This window comes from Coturnix japonica, chromosome 18 (assembly GCF_001577835.2).
Source record: "Coturnix japonica isolate 7356 chromosome 18, Coturnix japonica 2.1, whole genome shotgun sequence".
Lineage (NCBI taxonomy): Eukaryota > Metazoa > Chordata > Aves > Galliformes > Phasianidae > Coturnix > Coturnix japonica.
The window spans coordinates 4,636,308-4,655,160 of NC_029533.1; the positions used below are offsets into that span (position 1 = coordinate 4,636,308).

The window sequence follows — 18,853 nt, forward strand, 5'->3', positions numbered from 1 at the left end:
CTCTTACCATGGTGCCGATGCTGTACGTGGCGGCAGGGCCGATGGTGTGGTGGTAGGGGTCTGCGGCTGCGTACACTCGGCCGTAACTAGGAGCAAACAGCAGCGGGGTGTTAAAGGCCTGGGGAAGGGTCCTCTGCTGCCCCCCCACCAACCCCACTACAGCCCAGGGAGCTCCAATCTGAGGGTACCACGCTGCGCCCGGCCCCATCCTCATGCTGCAGGGTGCAGGAGCCGGGCTGTACTGTGCCATATGGTGCCATATGGGGCACCCCAACCCCTCACCCCACCCTCCTTCACCTCCACATGAATTCTGGTGCTGCTTACCTGTCGCTGTATGCTGCCGCTGCGGCCGCAGGCTGCGCGTATCTGTAGGCAGCATAGCCCCCCTGCAGCAGAGGGAGGACAGAGAGAGGTGGCTGTGAGGGGGAGGCCCTGTCAAGGTGTGTGTGTGGGGGGTTGGGATCAAGGTGGCCACCCTCCCCCCCCAGTGGTGCCCCAGGGGCTGTGGAGCAGCAGTGGGACCCTGCGGGCAGCTGAACCTGCGGGCACACAGCAGCCTCATTACCATTCCCCAGGGGCTTTCACAAACATTAACCTTAAAAAATTAAATTTCCAGAGGAGAGAAATGTCACCTCCCTGATCGCTTTAATGAGGTGTCACGTTAGATAAATCCTTCAGCCGCCCGCCTGAAATATCGCCAATGGCTTTTTAAATATGGAGGTTAAACGCTGGTGTAAGACAGCGCAGCGACACGCGCCGAGGACATCAATCCCACGGGGCTGGGGGCATAACCCCACACTGTGCCACCCCCACAGCACCACGGCCCCCCCCCAGGTCCCCAGCATCATGTCAGGCACAATGGTGTGCAGGAGAAGCAGCACCCCATGGGCAGCACCCCCATCCCTGCAGGCTGCACTTACGTAAATTTCTGCTCCGTAGAACCCGTCCTGGTAGACAACCCTGCAAACGGGGCACAGGAGTCAGAGCTGCGGGCACCGGGTGCCCAATGGAGCTGCTGCAGGCACTGTGCTTGGATACAACCCAGCTGTGCCCACAGTCACACCAAGGGGACACGAGGAGGTTGGGGTTGCTGGGCCTGGTGCACCCAGCCCCATTTAGGCATCAGGGCAGCAAAATCCTCGGGCAGTGCTCAGCCTGAGGTGGCTGCATGGAGCAGGGCGAGCAGCAGGGAAACCTGGAGACAGGCACCTGGGGACACGGAGCCCTGCAGCCACATAGAAGCTGTGCTGGGCTCTGTTTGCAATCTGCACCTTGGCTTAAAGCTTTGATAAATGCACCCTGCTCTGTGTGGACAGCTGGTGCTGCCAGGTAGGATGACACCAGTGACCTGCAAGGAGTTGGGAACAGAGGGATGAGAAGTAGCTGTCACGGCAGCTCGAGGTGCTGGGGGTGCAGGATGCAGACATGGCCATGGGCTGGGGCTCCTGGAAGGGTGGGCAGGGACATGGGGGATAGCAGAGAATTGGGCTGAATCGATGCAGGAGCATCTCAGAAGTGGAGGCCAGGCAGGCGCCAGGGAGCTGCAGCCCGCTCCCCAACACCTCCCTGCTGTGCAGGAGCCAGCAGCACAGACACTGACAGCAGCAGAATTGAGGCAATTCAGCACCAAATGGAAAACCAAACAGAAGGCGCCTTCTTGGGGCACCCCTGAGGGCCGAGTCAGCAGCAGGGCTGGCCAAGAGGCAGCTGCTGCAGTGAGCATGGAGTAGGATGGGAAGGGCCCGAGCCCCCCAGCTGTGCTGGGCTGCAGAGCAACATGGGACCCCCCACCCCTTAGGGTCCAATAGGCACCAGTCCCCCACCAGCTCTGGTACTCACGCGCCGTAGGTGGGGATGGGTGGTGGTGGGGGTGCAGCCCGGAACGTGTTGTAGACGGCGCGTCCTCGTCCCCGTAGATGTGCCCCTCGGTAGGCGACAGCCGTCCCCGTGGCAGGGTATGGGAACCCCGTTACTGCAGGAGAGAGGGGACAAACATGGGATTCCTGCAGCAGTGCCCACCTGGGACCCTCCAGTCACCGCAGTGCATCCCATGCTGGAACATCCATCTGTGTCCACAGTGCTGCCCCAGGGATGAGGCTGCTGGGACGTGGCACTGGGGCAAATGGGGTGTGAGGGGAGTGTGCATGCTGGGGAGCAGGGAGGAGGGGAAGAGGGGCATGCTTGGAGGAGCCGTGGGGTGGAACACAGCACAGCCCTGGGGCAGAGCTGAGCTTTTACCTGCGTAGAACTCGGGGCCGTAGACAGCTCCCACCACTGGGTTCAGCTTCCAGCCTGCAAGCAGGGAAGGCTGGTGAGCTGGGGGGGGACATGGGGCTCTGTGCACCCATCCTGGCATCCCTGTGGCTCCCATCCCCAGGTGGTGCAGAAACACACTGCCAGGTTCAGCAGGGTGCAGCCACTGCTGCTTCTGGCCAAGGGCACAGAGCACACACGCTGCAGCTCAGCCTTGCAGCAATGGAAATTGTGCCCAGCACTGCTCAGCACCCCAGCCGTACCCACTCGGTCTCACTTTGCATTGGTCCCTACCGTTAGTGTAGGGGTTTGCAGTCTTCTTGTTCGTCATCACCCGGGCCGTGGCGTTGTTCACCTGCAGAGAGATGAGTTGGGAGCTGAGTGCTGGCTGGCACAGTGCTGGGGAGGCAGAACTCCAGGCCTGCTCTGTGTGCATCACTGCTGAGAGAAACACCAGAGGGCAGAACAGGGCGAGCAAGGAGCCATGGGATGAGGCTGTGCTGCAGCTGTGACACCGCCGTGCCATGCCGATGGGGCTCTAACTCTGTGCTGAAGGTGCCAGGCTCAGATGCCTTCCTGTCCCAAGCTCACAGGATGCTCCTGTGCCAACCAGCACCTGCCCAGCTCAGCAGGGCCCTGTCCATGGGTACTGCTGTGCTCTGCCAGGGGGGACTCAGCACTGCAGGGATGCTCATGCCCAGCTCATCCACGTGCTGCCCTGCACACACTGCTCCTGCAGCTCTGCACAGTGCCGCACAGCACACAGACAGTATCACTGCTGGGGCTGGAGGGCACAGCAGCTGCTCACACATCAGGTGCAGAGCTCCACTGAGCCTTCTCCTCCTGTGTGCTCCTCCATCACCAGCAGGACACTGTCTGAGCCCAGCACACAGCCCCCAGCTCTCCCTGCCCCTTGGGATGTTTCCCTTTCAGCCTCTCCCTGTTGCTGTAGGTGACGGGTTCCCTGCAGCGCACACGCATGCTCCCCGTGCTGCATTCACGGACGCATGCACACACTGGGCAAGCACACCCGGGACATGCACATGGCAGGGCAGGCAGGGCACTAGCACACTTATCTGAGCACCTCAATCTTCCGGCCCTCTACGATCGTGCCATTCAGCTTCTCTCGTGCCCGGTCGGCATCTGTGCTAGTTTCAAAAGTTACAAACCCAAAACCCTGTGAGCAGAGGAGAAAAGGAGAAAGAAAGAGACAGAGAGAGACAGAGAGAGAGGGTGCGGGGACAGAGAGAGAGAGAGGGGTGAATCAGGAGAGCTGGCAGAGGAGATAGCGGCCATTGTATGGACCAAGTACGTGGGCCAGGTCCCGGTGGAGGCCCCAGTGTCACCCACGAGCTGGGAGAAGAGTCTGGGAGAGGGGCACAGAAAGCGGGGAAGATACAGCAGAGACACCCACACACAGAGGGACACGAGCCGCCCCACCAGGCACAGATTGCCCCCTCCCCCTTTAACACTTGGTGCACAGGCACCCACACATCCCCACAGCTGGCACAGGGCTGTGGGAGGTGCCCCCTGGGATGGGGCAGCAGTGGGGCAGCTGGCACACGGCCCCCAGAGCTGTGCACCCAGCCGGGCTGTGCTGTAATGGTGGCACCCACCTTGGAGCCCCGCTCATTGAAAATGATCTCCACATCGAGGATCTTCCCGAATTGCTGCAAGTGGAGAGAGCAGAGGGTGAGAGCCTGCACAGCCCCCGGGCTGTCAGCACAGGGCTCATCCTGGGGTCCCTCAGTGCAGTCATCCCACCTGCCACACTCTCCCTTCCAGGACCTAGAGAGGTCATTTCAAAGGTAATGAGCCCCCAGTGCCCCTAATCATAATGAAGGATGGGAGAGGCGAAGGGAGGGGGACAAGGGCCGAGAGCTCAGCTGCTAACCAGGGCAGAAACCCCACTAACCAGCAGAAGGGGGAGGCATGGTGGGCTCAGGAGAAGGACTGTAGCAAAGCCCTGCGGTGACATGAGGACAGGGAGCCTGAACTGAGCCATGGGACACAGGGGGCTGCACGGGACCACACTCACCCCGAACATTTGCCGCAGGTCAGGGTCCCGGAATCGGAAGGGGATGTTGGAGACGTGTAACCTCTTGGGCTGCTGCTTGTCTGTGTTGTCTGAGGAATGTAGCTGCTGGCTGTCTGTCTGTGCCGCCTCATCTGTCTGCTGCAGGAGCACAGCCGCCTCATCAGCCGAGATCCCCCTCACCAGCACCACAAAACCTGACTTAGGGACTGTGTCCCTCTCCTCTGTGCCCAGGGACACCCTTGGCCCCACGCTCCCCCCTCTCCAGGCAGCACTGCACTACCCTTCCAGGTCTCTGCCAGCAGCAGCAGCATCTGGGTCCCAGGCAGGTGGGGGTGAGGATGGGAGTGATAGCAGAGAGCATCAGGTGGCACACAGGCACAGTCAGGGAGGAGGGGGGGGAGGGAAGTGAGGAAGGCAGACCCTCCACACAAGGCTGCAGTGGCCAGGCTAGGAAGTGCTCAGCTCAGCACTTTTCCCCCCAGAGCTGCATTACAACCACATAATTGAAGCTATCTGATTGGAAAGCAGCCAAGCAGGTAGATTACAAGTGATTAGAAATGACGGGGATGGGGAGGGGGGGGGTTAGCTATGAGGCAGTGAGCTGATCACTGCAGGCTCCTGCTCCTCTGGGCATAGTGGGGGCATCTGGCATCCCAAGGGACTGCAAGCACCCCCCCCCTCCCCATAGCCTTCCCTTACCGGTACTGTCTGTGTCCCTGCTATGGACTGTGTGCTGGCGTCGGAGCCCGGCTGCTCGGCGTGGCTCTGTGCTGGTGTGTAGAGGGTCATGGCGTGCTCCGGTACTGTGCTTTGCCCCGAGTAATCCTGCGTGGGGTGGGGATGTGGCGGCGCGTACTCTGCGGGGATGCCGTTCTGAGGGGGCGGGGGGTACTGGGCCGGGGGGTAGGGCTGTGCCATCGCGTCAGGCGGAGCCGTGGCGTCCTGGTTACCCTGCGAGACAGCGGGCGCCGAACCGTCACCTCTAAGACAACGACCCCGGAGTGTCAGGGTCTGCAGCCCCCCCTGCCCCATCCCAGCCTTCAGTCCCCGCCCCACAGCCTGCGCTATCCCTGTGCCTCGCCACTCCTGCCCCACGACCGCAGCTGAGCCCTCATCCCCTCCTCTCTCCGAGCCTCACTTACCCCCTTTGCTGAGGCTCGGGCAATGGGGGACTGGAGCACACGGCATGGCAAGGACCGAGGCCGTGCTGCAGCGGGGATGGGCAGGGGACCTCATGCATCACCTCGCGGTGATGGGAGCCAGGGCAGCCCTCGGGTTGGAGGGTAACACGGGGCAAAGAGCAGCCAAAGCACTACAGAGAAAGCTGCGCACGTCGGGTAGCAGGGCAGCATCCTGCGTGCTTGGAGCCCAGCCGGGAGGGCACCACAGAGAGGGCTGGAGGGCAGGAGTGTCAGCTGCCCTTGGCAAACAGCAGGCAGGCATCAATTAACTGCTAAATGTTTGATTAGGCTTTTTGCTGTAACACAGCTGGCCCGGCCAACCCGGTCAGATGAGGTGAGCTGCACCTGTGCCATGGGCTGCCATGGGGTCGGGGGGCTTCTCCTACCCACAGCCCTCTGCAAACTCCCCATAACCCCCCTCACACACACGTGTACTCTGTGCAGGCAGCCGAGCACAGCGCTGGCAGCCCCCGCGGATGCTTTACAACCACCTCTCGCCCATGAAATACATCTGTGGCTCAGACCGTGCAGACAAGCTCCTTAATTGTGTGTGCGGCCGATTTATGGTGCGGAGGGACACTGGGAAAGGGGGGGGGGGGGGGGCCGCAATCCCCCACCTGCTTTGCTTCCCCACCTGCATGGAGAGCGGTGCCTGCGCCCGGGGGTTACGGTGGGGACCACATGCAAACGCAGCCAAGCAGCCCCGCACATAACTGCAAGTCATTCACAGCCTCACATCGCCCTCCCGTGCTGACTCAGCTGCTCGAGGACGCGCCAGCCAGATGCGCTGCCAGCATCAGCCGGGACGGCGGTACTGCAGGACAGCAGGGCCACGGCACTGCCCCCATGGCACCCATGGGGCTCTGGTCCCATTCTCTGTCTGCTCCCCTAACACCCCAGCACTGAATTCCCCCCAGCAGCATGCAGGTCCTCAACAGCCCCATGGCTACACTCCCCATGCCCAACCCTCCTGCCTGTATGTCCAGCTCGGAGCTGGCAGCATCCCACAGCACTCCAGTCCCCCTGCACTGCACACTCATCCTTGCTGTCACTATAACCAGGATCAGCCCTCAACAGGGCACGGATTGAGCTGTTGCTCATCAGTGCTCGGCTTGCTTCCTCCTCCAAGGCTTTACCAGGGAGGTTTTCACTTTAGATATGAAAATCAAGGAGAGGGCACTTTGGATGGGTAAACCTAACCCGGCAGTGTGTCCCAACCAGACAGAGGCAGCCCCTGCCATGGTCTGTGCCTCAGAAGTGGGGCACTCTGTGGGACCAACAGCCCTGAGACAGCCAATGCAAATGGAGCCATGGGGCACGGGGTGGGCAGGGTATGCAGACAGGTGCCTACACCACCTATGTGAATTTTGGACCCCAGTGGCTCCTCGCCAGCCTTTGTTGACAGTCACGTTCATATCTGTTATTAATTAGGGCTGTTGCAGTGCTTGTCTACCCAAGTATTATTTCATTCAGGGACCATTAGGTTCCCCTGTTTTGCTGCTCGCTGTCTCCAGGGCTGCTGGTGCTGCAGAGGCACAGATCTATGGCTCTTGTATGCCACCCCCAACAGGTTGGCAGCGGTGGGGCAGGGCCCTGCGAGGGGATGAGGATCTGAGGGGCTTGGCTGAGCAGTGCCTGCTGACAACTGCTGCTGCTCAGCTTCACGCCCCACACTGCCCACCCCTCCCTGTGCCACATACAGCCCAGGAAACCCCAGCCCAGTGCAGAGCCCCATGGCACAGCTGCTGTCAGCACCCGGTTTGTGCTCACATAGCCCTGGGGTGAGGGTGATGGAAGCCCTGCATCCAGGTGCCTGCAGCTCGGTGAGCTCAGAGCACGATGCTGTGCTCCAACGGGTGTCCATGCGCCGCAGTTCCCTGCCGGGAGCTCAGGGGATGTTCCTGCATGGCACTTTGTAGGGCGGCTTTCCGCATTTTCATTAAAAGATGTTCTGGTTATTAATGGCCCGTGGCCCTCATTTAGCAAATGAGACAGGAGATTAGCGCGGTGCCCGAGACCGAGCAGAGCAAAACAGGCAGTGTTGGGGCACGAGCAGAGCCAGCCACCTCCCTGCACTGCCCAGCAGGACAGAGCTCCCTGAGCACAGCCATAACCCACCCCTGTCCCCATCCCCTGTCCTGTCTCCATCTCCTGCCCTATATCCATCCCTGTCCCCATCCGTAGCCCCCGCCGCAGCAGGCCGGCTATCCCTGCACCATAGCAGGCAGGGGGCGGATATCATCTTTAGCTGATTAAATGTCCCTCATTAACGAGTTTCTTTAATTAATGAAGTTTTTTGTTGTTGTTGTTGTTGTTGCTTGCTCCACTTGCTTTCTCCCCACCGCACTCTGCCTCCTCAGCACAATCCAGGCCATTTCCTTTCAAGTCATTTAACGCGTGGGGCCGGTTCCTGCCGACGCCGCACTTTGGTGATTGTGCCTGTCAGCTCAGGGGCTGACGACGCCATTTTTTTTCACATTTTTTTCTCCTTTTTAAGTCAAATAATGCACTGGAAACCCCACCAACACAGAGGAAGCGTCGGTGCACCTGGCAGAGCATGGTGCTAATGAGAGGTACCAGTGGCACACGGCACATCCCCATGCTTTGCCTTCAGGAGGGTCCTGACCAGCATGGGGCAGCCTGCAGCTCCACCTGCATCGGGGCAGCTGCAATGGGGCTGCAATGCATTGCAGGAGGCAGAGAGTGCTGTGCTGTGCCCACCTGCGCAATGCTGGAGCTGGGGGGAAGCCTGGGAAAGGCTGAGGCTGCTTGTGGCCTCTGCAGAGTGCTCTGCTCCTGTGTGCAAGGATGCATTGAGAGCATCTGCAACTGCTGCTCCAGAGCAGGGCAGTGCAAGCAGGGCTGCAGCAAAGGGAATGTCCCAGCCATGGTGCCATGAGGGTCCCTGCACGGCCATCTGCGGAGAGCCACACGTCCCCTCTTCGATCCAGCCGCTCTCTCATGCTAATGACTGTCAACATGAAACAGAGGCCGTGAAGGGGAAGAAAATTACTCCCTGAAAAGGAATTGACTGATCCCCGTCATTTCTCAAGGAATCACTGACCTGTGAATATTTCATTACCCAAAATGCTGCGCCATCCATACAAAGCAGTGCTCCCGGCCCCGGGGCAGCACAGCTGCAGATCCAGGCTTGGGGGGAGGTCACGAGGCCCCACTTGTGGGGGGCTGTTGGTGAGGATGTCCCATTGCTGGGGGCAATCCCTGCCCACCCTGTGCTGGTGGCACAGCCCACGGTGCTTCAGGACAAGGAGTGGGGAAGGAGCAGTGAAAGGAGGCGAGGAGCTGGAGGTGGCAGCCACGTTTGTAATGTCTTCATTAAGGATGTGGCAGGGGAGGGGGGAAGAGCCCGCTAATGGCATCTGCTCAATGGATGCTCAACTGGGAGCTTTGCAGAGAGCGGGGAGGATGCAGGGCTGCAGGAGGGGACCCACAGCACAAAGCTCAGCCAGGGCAGAGTGGTGCAGGAGCAGGAGGGGACAGAATGCAGCTCTAGTGAGTGGCAATGGGGATGCCCTTCTGTAGAGTGCTATGAGCTGGGAGATGGGTGGCACCATTGGTTGGTGGCACCTGGAGCTGCCCTGGCTGTGCATTACTGTCACCTCCAGCACGGGACTGACAGAGACGGGGTCCAGCATGGGCTCCTGCCTCCATCAGCCGGAAACTTCGGAGCTGAGGCTGCATGAAATATTCATGAAGTAAATGGTGCAATTTCATCTGCATTCAGCCAACTTCATGTATATTTCAGAGTATTATGAAATGATAATGTTGTGTAACTGAGGCGAGACGGGGGTGCTTGGTGGGGGCTCCAGGATGCCGCCACCTCCCAACCCCCCCCTACATGCCTGGGACATTTCCTGGGCTCACACGGACCTGCGCAGGGATGGATTGTGCTGTGTCTGTGCTGGAGATGGGCCAGGCTGTGGTGTGTTGGGCTGCAGCAAGTGGCAGCCTGGTTGCTGTGGGATGTGGAGCCCTGCCCTGCCCGGTGGAGCAGCGCAGACATAGATGTTTGCATGCATTCTGCCAGGATTTCCAGGAGTGTTCATTCTGTATCAGCCACCAAAGGGCCTGGGCTGCTGGTCATGGAAGAGACATAAGCATGGATGTGTCAAGCATGGAAATGGGATAGAAAAGGAGCCACGTCCCCAGCAGTGCCCACCAAAGCTGCACTACCTGCTCCTGCTGAGCCCCTGCAGGCATTCCTACCTTGGGGCATCCCTTAGCTCTGCTTTCCTGCCTGCTCTTGCAGTGTGAGCTGCAGCATGCAAGCCTTGCAGCCCTGCTCTGCCTTACCCACCGTGCTCAGTGCCCAGCACAGGGAGCCCTGCATCCCACAGCCCAACAGTGATAGTGCTCTCATGGACTCTGGATGCAGCCACATCCCCTGGCAGAGCCCATCGCTGCCACCCACCACCACGGGCTCAGGCACAGCTGCATCCAGCACTTCCCCACGTGCACACTCGTGACGGCACGCACACTCGTGGGTGCTCAGCAGCCACGTAGCCGCCTGTGCACGGAGCTGGGCTCACACACGAACCTCTTCTAATAGGCAGTCAGGAGCATAATTTTTCCTCTAATTACATATTCAGCACTTCTGAGAAAATGAGATTTTGGTAATTCAATTGGACTGAGAAGCAGGGCTATAATAAAATGAAATTTGTAACAATCGTGCAGTTAAATTAGTTAAATGGAGAGGAAGGAGCTGTGGAAAATTGACCCCTCGATCTCCTAAAGACTAATCAGACATTTGAACCGAGTTGTGCTAACAAAGCCCCTGGGGTGTTGCAGCACAGAGAGAGGGGAGGAGACCAGAGATGTGAGAGGGAGGAGTGGGCACAGGGTGCACCCTCGTCCTGGTGCTGGGGGTCACAGGGAGGACCCGGGTGGGCATCCTGCAAACCAAAGGGGCTCTGCAGCAGGTACAGAGCAGCCTCGGTCCCGGTCCTGTCGTTCAGCTTTTTATTTGTATTTGATTTTTTCCTCTTGTAAAAGAAAAGGAGAAAAAGACGAGTTTCTCATTTGCAAGTTAATTAGCCTAATTAGCTCTAATTAAGAGCTCCCCACACAATGCAGATCACAAATAAGCTGCCACCGTCGTCTGCCTCTCACTCTTCTCTCCCTGTTTTTGATTTCAGACAGGAGCCTGCAGGATGCTATAGCCAGCACTGAGCTGACTGTAGGGACACGAGGAGGGGATGGTGGCAGAGCTCAGTGCAGCTGGACACCTGCACAGAGATGCCCCCAAGCAGCACGAGGCTCTGGGAAGAGACAGAGAGAAATAGAGAACAGGTCTGCAAAGCATGGAAGGTTCAGGACACGCTGCTTCAGGCTCCTGTCCAGCTGTGGGCTGCGTGCAGGAGGCAATAGGGACATTATGGGGACACAGCGTTCCCAGCACAGCGCAGGACGGGGCATGTGGGCAGCCAAGTGCAGCTCCTCCTGCTGCTTCCCCACTGCCATCCTGCACCGCCCCAGCACTTCCAGCTGCCCTCAGCTCCCAGCTCTGTTGCAGCGCGGCTGGAGGAGGCACGGCGGCAGGATGGGAGCAAAGGGTGAGAAGCTGGGGGGCCGTGTGGCACGTCACAGCCCCTGCCCACCTTCCCCCTCACCGCCAAGGGAACAGATGTTGCGTGGCACTGAGAAACAGCAGCAATCATGTCAGTTTATGTGTCATTTTCTACTTGGGTAATGTGAGCAGTGAAGGATTGCTGCTCGGAGATGAGATGAAAATCATGACAAAGTGCTGCAAGCCCAGCACTTCGGCGAGGGGGAGCGAGCAGCCAGCCCTGCCTGGTGCAGCCTGCAGTGAGCCCCACCAGCACAACATGAGCTGCTGGGACAGGGGTGGGCACCCAGCTTGGCACCGCGGCCACATTCCAACTCCAGCACCCACCACGAAGGACTGGAGGAAGCGATTTCAACAGCGGGCACAGCAGCTCTGATGGAGGAGGTGGATGAGATGCTGAGCCACCCCACAGCCCCAGGCAGTGGCACCCACGTGTCCCCAGCGCTGAGGCTGGGGCTGCCTGCACACCACTCTCTCCCAACACCATCTCTATGGAGTCCCTCCTCCCCGCGGGTCTCCTTCCAGCGCTCGTCTCACTCTGTGTAATCGCTTCCCGGTGCCAGGGATCGCATCTCAGCAGCGCTGCTTACACAGAGGCTGGAGCAAATCCTGCTGATGCTGTGCAAAGCCAATTTCTAAGCTCGGCACGGCGCAGACAGGACGTGGGGGTGGTGGTGGGGGGGGGCTGTACTCTGGGGGTGCTGATGGAGCCAGCTGTGTGCTGAGCAAGTATGGGAGCAGTAAAGCCAGAACTCGGCACACAGACACTGGTCAGGGGAGCAGGGCTTGCCAGGGGATATGGGAACTGTAGGGTAGATGCTTGCCCTGTGCCAGACACCACAGCCCCCTGGCACAGCTGTGCTGCAGGATGCAGCTGCCCAGCGTGTGGGAAATGCAACCCCCATTGCCTCCACTTGGCATTAGGGTGAGGTGTGGGCAGCACGGGGGCACCCAGGGGGTGGATGTGGGGAACACGGGGCGGCTGAGCCTAATTACACCTCATCCCTGCAACGACCGCCTGTAACGCTTTAAAGAATGATAGATACTAAATCTAATTTAATCTACTCATTCACCCATCACTATAGCACTAAAATAAGAATATACCTATAAAAAGAGCATCGCCAGGCAGGGTAGGCCTAAATTACAGCTATTGTGGGAAAACCGGCTTCACAAAAGCTAAAATTAATGCTGGTGCTTTCAATATATTTAAAAGAAAGAGAAAAGGCAAACAGATTTGTTGCAGCTCCAAAGCCACCTTTCCTGTGCAGGGATGGGGTCCGGGCTCCCACCCCATGGAATGTGCACGCAGGGGATGGAACCAGCATTTAAACAAACCCGCTGCTGCAACAGCTACAACACTGCTAGGAATAGACTTGCTCCCTAAAAATATAATCTGCTAAACTTGGCAGCGGCCCTTTAGGAGAGGAATTTTCCAAGCAGCCTTTTGCAGAGGCTGTTCCCCAGCAGCCGGGTGCTGCTTGGATCAGCCCATAGCGCTGGTGCTGGGCAGTGCTGGGGGCTGCATGGACACCCCAATGTGCTGAGCCCACCCACAGCTGCCCTCACATCCAGCCCCACTGTGCCCATGAGCATAGGATACTACAGCCGGGTTCCTCCGCTCTAACACTGATGCTGAGTCTCAATGCCCAGGGCTGTTCCGGGTCAGCAGTGTGTCTCTTCCTGGAGTGATTAGCTGCTCTTATATAATTATAGCAGAGACACTTCAAGCAGTGACTGATTCCTCTGTTAACTAAATGCAACCACCAAGGTCTCGCTGCATGTGAGGCCCTGCCCGAGCACAGCACCGCGCTACAGCTTTGGGTATAGAAGGAGCATTCCCATCCCCTCTGGCCACCAGCACTGCTCCCAACCTCATGTCCCCTCCAGGGGTCCCACGTTGCCGGGCTCTGCAGCACACACAGAGCTGCGGCATGGTGCAGCACCAGGCAGGAGCTGAGCTCCAGTGAGCTGCCACAGCCAGGCTGCCCGCGGTTCCTGCCTAGCCAACAGACAGCTCCATTTCTTGGTCATTCCCTCCAACACCATCAAGATCAAAACCACCGCTGCTAGGGAGCAACACCGACAGAGCTGCCTCTGCAGGAACAGGTAAAGCAGTGGGGACTGCTGAGCACACTGCTGTTCTCCAGGTCCCACTACCCCCAGCAGAACCCAGCACCAGCACTGAGTACCACCAGCACACACACCTGCACCAGCTGTGTGCCACCCGTCCTGCTATGTGGATGCCAGGCTTGTACCCTAACCCTGAGCTGAACTTCCCACAGCGCATTTGGAAGTTTCTTGAACTCTCTCAGGTGTTTCCAGCTGTGTGAAGCAGCCCAGGCTGGCATGAGGTGAGCTCTGGGGCCACATAAACTCAGCACTGCTGCCCTGTGGGCTTTGGTGCATGGGCGCATTGACGTGGTCGCATCCAAAATGCAGTGAGTCCATGGACAGAGCGCTGCGCAGTGAGTGGGATAGGGCTGATGTGTCTGCTGCTCAGATGGACAGGGCAAGAAGCTCTGCACTGTGCCATTCAGCTCCCTGTGCCATTCCCCACGTGGCCACTGCCAGCCCCGTCCTGTGCCTGACATCTTGCTGCAACTTGCACCAGAAACATCATCTCCAAATGCAGAGTAGACCCTCAGCAACAGACAGGATAGAGGCTTTGGCCTCCACCTCAGTCACCGCTGGGTGAAAACCTGGCTCTAAATCTCTCCATAAAACCCTCTTCTCTTGCTTGTGAGGCCAAACCTGCAGCTGAGGAGCAGAAAGCATCACGGAGAGCAAGAGGACGGGCACAACACCACCTCCAAATTACAGCAAACGGGGCAGCAAAGGTCCCAGAAACTGCTGGGTGCAATCAGGGCTGAGCTGCACTGAGACAAGCACTTTTCCTTCCGCAGACCAGTGGTCTTCTCCAGGACCACGTCCTCAGCTGGCTCCAATTGCTGCCATCCCCCACAGCCTCCAACACCGGCACCAGCACCAGCACAGCCCGGGAGTTGAGGGCAATGCAGCCGCTCTGCGCCGGGTGCTGCAACGCATGGAGCAGCCGCCTTGAAGCATCTGCTGCTCTCCCTGCAGACACACATAACCCTCCCCCAGGGATGGGTGGGGGCCTGAGGATGATTCCTGCTCAGTGTCAGAGGCCCTGAGCCTCCCCGGTGCACCAGGACAGCCGAGCAGCGGCTGCGGATGAGCTGCTGTGCTCTGCGCAGCCCAGGGAAGCACAGATCGAAATTCAGCCCAACCCCAGTTCGCCCACAGCCTCTGCCTGCAGGAAGGTGGAATAAATCACGCACCGTTCTGGCCAGCCTCTGCAGCAGCCCCGCGAGCTCCAGACCCCTGCACATGCAGCAGCTCCGCACACTTGTGTAACCAGCAGCGGCTGCACCAGCCCGGCCCCGACGCGCTGCATGGAGCAGCCCAGGCCTTGCTGTCCCCAACCCCAGCCCAGCTGCGTGCTGGCTGCAAGCAGACACGGGCTCTGGGAAGCGATGCACAGCCCCCATCCCCTGCCCAGGCCGTGGGGCTGCACCGTGCCGGCCGCTGTCCCCAGCTGCCAGGTGAGTGTGCGGGCCAGGCAGGGCGCAGTAGGATGCTATGAATTTTTAAAGTCCTGAAAGCACAAATGGAGCAGTTTAGCCCGGCTGGGAGGCTGGGATTTCCGATGCAGCAAAGAGGCTTTTGAAGAAAACACTGCCTCTCTCAAACCGTGCGTCCCCTGGGATGGCAAGCCTGGAACTCTGCGTGTGGGATCGAGCAGCACCCAGGAGCTGCGAGCCCTGACGGGAAGTTGGGAGCGAAGCTGAGGGGCACATAGACCTGCTGGTGCCTGCAGGGCAGCGCTGGCTGCACGAGCTCCGGCCCAGCACCCTCCTGGGATGCACCTGCAGCACCCCACGCCTGCAGCCGGGCAGCCCCATCCACCCCTACGTGACCACACACAGCACACAGACGCACACCCGGGTGCACACGCACTCATGCAGCTCCTCGCTTCCCCTTGTGCATGGGCCGGAGCAGCACGGTCCCCATGCACGGAGCAGCGAGTGCTCCATGCTGTGCTGAGCAGCAGGAGCTGGAGCCGTGCCTGCTCACCCGCCTGCAGCACCCGGCCATAAACCCACCACCAAACAGAGCAGCAGAACCAAAGGGACCCCGCAGCCAACCCAACTCGCAGCCGAGGAGCAGGAGCTGCCAACGCGACACAGAAGGATGCACCGGGGAGGAAGAGGTTAAACTCTGACCCTTCGCTTAGAGAAAGCACGTGTGAGCCACAAAGCAGAAAAAAGCCCCAGAAGAGGGTCACTTACCTGTTGGAGGTAGAGGAAGGCTGGAGGACAGGGGAGAGAGTGAGGAAGCATGCCTGAGTTGGAGACAAGGAGGCAGCCCGAGTTAGCCATGGAGCACAGCATGTGTTGACAGGTAGCCGTGAAGCTGCTCGCAGTTTCGTCCTCTTCTACACACTGCTTATCCTCTGTCTTCCTGGCTCTCCCCTCTGGCTCTCCCCCTCCTCTTCCGTCCCCTCCCGTCCCCCTCGGGCGCTATTTAGGAGGAATTCATCTGAGGAAGGCTGGCCCCGCTCTGCTCTGACACTGCCGGAACAATGCTCGGCTATTTACTTCGGTGCCATTAGACACTGGCACTGAATGAACGGTCTGCAAAGGGTGTGCGTGTGAGAGAGAGAGAAGGAGAAGGGGGAGAGAGAGAAAGGAAGGGGAGGAGGAAGGGAGAGAGGGTGAGGGAGTGAAATAAAAGGGGTGGGAGTTGGAGGAGGAGGGGGAGTCCCCTGTGCATTCAGACATCAAACAGAGCTCTGTGTAAAATGAAGAGAATCCGTAATGACATGAGAACAGCTGATCCCGCACTTAACCCCTCCGCCGCTGCCTCTCGCTCTCGGTTGGCTTCCCCGGCCCCGGGCGGCCCCGGGCACGCGCGTTGCGGGGCGGGGGCGGCGCTGCGGCGGCTGCGGGGCTGCCCCGGTGCTCGGCGGAGCTCCGCGATGCTCCGCGATGCGGCGGCACCGGGAGCCGGGACCGCACCGGGAGCCCCGCAACCGCCGCTCCCCCCCCTTCCTCCGCCTCCCCCCGCGCCCAGCCGGCGGCCCCGGGATCCCCCCACGCACACACAGCGGGACACGTGCACACGCACCACGCTCTCCCCCGGGAGACACGCACGCAGACGCGCGTGGAGCCGCGCACCGCACCCGGCTCCTCCTCCCGCAGCCGCAGCCCCGCGGCAACGCCGGTGTGTTTGGGGGGGGATCGGCCCCGACACGGGTGTGCGGCCCCTCCCCGAGTCGCGGCCCCCCGCGACGGCCCCGGCCACGCACTCCGGGGGGCACTGCGGGGATGCTGCCCTGACGAATCAATACCACGCACACCTTTGTCACAGCTGCCATGGCAATAGCCTACGTGCCCGCACCCGCGAGGGGCAGCCCCGTGTGCTCGGCCCGCTCCCACCCCGCTGCATCCCGCCTCGGACCCCCGGGTGCCCCACAACCGGGTATTGCTAAGGGGGGTCACGGCCCTTCGCCCCGCGCTGCCCACCCGCACGTGGGGGCTGGCACCGCAGCGCTGCCGGGATGGCTTTGTCCTGGGGTATGTGGGTAATGAAACCTGGGTGCCGTTCAGTTTCCATCTTGGCCAAATGTGATGCACAAAGGCAGGTCTGTGCCAGCAGCTGCTGATGCTCTGTCTCCTCTGAAGCCTCCAGCACATGAACGGCCCTATTTGGAGGCTGGGATTTTCCACAGTATCCCTAGACATAGCGACATGCTGCAGTGTCCTGGTACACTTGCAATGATTCCAGTTTCTGCTGCAGATGCTCATCAGATGAGGTGTATTGCATGGCCACCAGGGCCACCAGGCAGAACCTTGTGGAAACAACTGCTCCAGGAAAAGCCATCCCTGAACAGAGGGCAGCTGGGGGCCAGGGGCATCTCAACCCTGTATGGGTTCCTGCTGTTGTGCAGAATGCACTGCTGAGGGACACAGGGTGATGAATTGGGGAGGGGGACCTCAGACTGGGGGTTGTTCTCACCACCATCATTCCTCACTGCCAAAAACAGAAGGATCCAGGCAGCAGCATCCACTGCCAGCAGCACCCTCAGCTGCTGTGGGACCATGAGGGACCCCAGACCCTCAGGAACCACAGTGCTCAGACCCTGTGCCCCCTTAGCTCCAGACCCTACAGCCTCCACGCTGCTCTCCCCTGCATGCTCCAGTGCCTGGGGCAGCTGCGCAAGGGCAGAGGAGCACGTCCCCAAAGCCCCTTGTGCAGCCGTGGTGAGTGGTCTGCACCACACAACCCTGACACACGGTGAGGATGCCCTGCCCAGCAGCCACCCCCGCTGCTCTTAACGCAGAGGTGAAAAGGGAAGGAAATGGCCCACAGCATCCAACCAAAGCAAACCACATGAGGTGAGAGCTGAGGATGAGCAGCTCCAGGATGAGGTCATCTGCCCGTCCTCCCCCTTCCCGGAGCCTGGCTCCAGGCAGGGTGACTCAAACACACTCCTGGCGGGTGGCAGCACTGCAAGTCCTGGCACTGCCCTGTGCCAGCAGGGCCAGCACCGAGGGGTGAGGAGAGGTGGGAGGAGAGGTGGTGTTCCAGCAGGGATCGGGGTGCTGGCAGCCGTGCCCAGCTCCATCCCCAATAGGCTGCAGGCACTCCATCCAGGAGCCCTCTGCACCATCAGCAGCAGGAATTTGCCACATACGCCCTGTGCTCCTATCCCCAGCACAGCAGTGGTTATCTCTGTGCTCCTGCACATGATGTAAAATCCCATAGGATGGAGGAACCAGGTGTGGCTCAAGGATTCGAGGAGTGCTTGCATCTCCTCTCTCCCTCCTGCAGCCATCCCCAGTGTCTGCTTGACTGCAGTGGGGAGCATCCATGGGGTACAAGCATAGAAGGGATGTTTGGGGTAGGAACAGGTCCATGGCCCATTCCCCTTACCCTGCTGCTTCCCCCCACCCCAGTTGATGCCACAGCCGTGATGGGGAGTCCTGACCGGAGCTGTGCAGCCCCGCAGAGCTGCAGCCCCAGAGGAACCCCTCCAAAACTCCAAGTCTCCAGGAAGGAAAGTTTATTTATCTGTTTAATTAAGAAGTGTTCACCAGGCACACAGACCCCGTTCCATCTGTCTCACTTAGAGCCGTGTCCCAGTAAAATTAAACCTAATAAATATCAGAAGAGGGAAAGCAAAGGGCACATGTAAGATATATGATCAAAGGCAGAAGTTGCACAGGGCTGCAGTTCTAAGCACATCTTTCTCTCTGCCCTTTGGGGTTGGGTTGGCGATGCACTCCCATGCACAGGATGGGGCTGGCTTTCCTTCAAATCAACACTATTTTCATTTTTTATTTATATTAAATGAACCCTTGAGGGCTCCTCGGTTTTGTTTTCTGGAAGAGGGAGATCAGCGTGGCACCAGGGTGGGAGCAGCCCCGGACAGCAGCTCAGAGCCCAGCAGAGTGCTGGAGCCTGGCAGCTGATGCTGTGCCAGGAGGGGTGGAAGGAGGGACCTGCCTGCAGTAAAGCCAAACCTTGTGCTGCCCCTGGGATGTACAGGGTGTATGTAATGATGGTGGCCCAGCGCAGCTGCGCGGTGCCAGGAGATGCGTGGTCACATCTGCCATGTGCTCAGCTCCTCTTTTCAGTGCAAAACTTCACCCAAGGTGGCAATCAGGATGACATCCATCCAGAGCGCAGCTCAGAGCTCTGCCTCAAGCACCGGGGTACCACCAGACTGCAGCTGCAAGTAAAGCACCCCGCAAGCACAGCACACAC

The 18,853-nt window shown here is 59.6% G+C and overlaps 1 protein-coding gene across 13 annotated transcripts in view; it reads right to left on the bottom strand.

The window, feature by feature from the left end:
- RBFOX3 (RNA binding fox-1 homolog 3) overlaps positions 1-18,853 on the bottom strand; it is a 106,432-nt gene that overhangs the window by 1,862 nt on the left and 85,717 nt on the right. For 4 of the 13 annotated variants that reach the window (XM_015879970.2, XM_015879969.2, XM_015879971.2 and 1 more), the window contains 11 exons: positions 15,373-15,717; positions 4,991-5,242; positions 4,292-4,429; positions 3,870-3,923; positions 3,338-3,430; positions 2,548-2,608; positions 2,239-2,292; positions 1,840-1,972; positions 921-960; positions 325-386; positions 8-86 (listed from right to left, as the gene is read on the bottom strand). In XM_015879970.2, the coding sequence (XP_015735456.1) occupies positions 8-86; positions 325-386; positions 921-960; positions 1,840-1,972; positions 2,239-2,292; positions 2,548-2,608; positions 3,338-3,430; positions 3,870-3,923; positions 4,292-4,429; positions 4,991-5,242; positions 15,373-15,474 (1,068 nt within the window). In that variant the 5' untranslated portion in view covers positions 15,475-15,717. The remainder of the gene's footprint in view (positions 1-7; positions 87-324; positions 387-920; positions 961-1,839; positions 1,973-2,238; positions 2,293-2,547; positions 2,609-3,337; positions 3,431-3,869; positions 3,924-4,291; positions 4,430-4,990; positions 5,243-15,372; positions 15,718-18,853) is intronic. The other 9 variants (XM_032448351.1, XM_032448352.1, XM_015879968.2 and 6 more) reach the window with 5 other exon arrangements.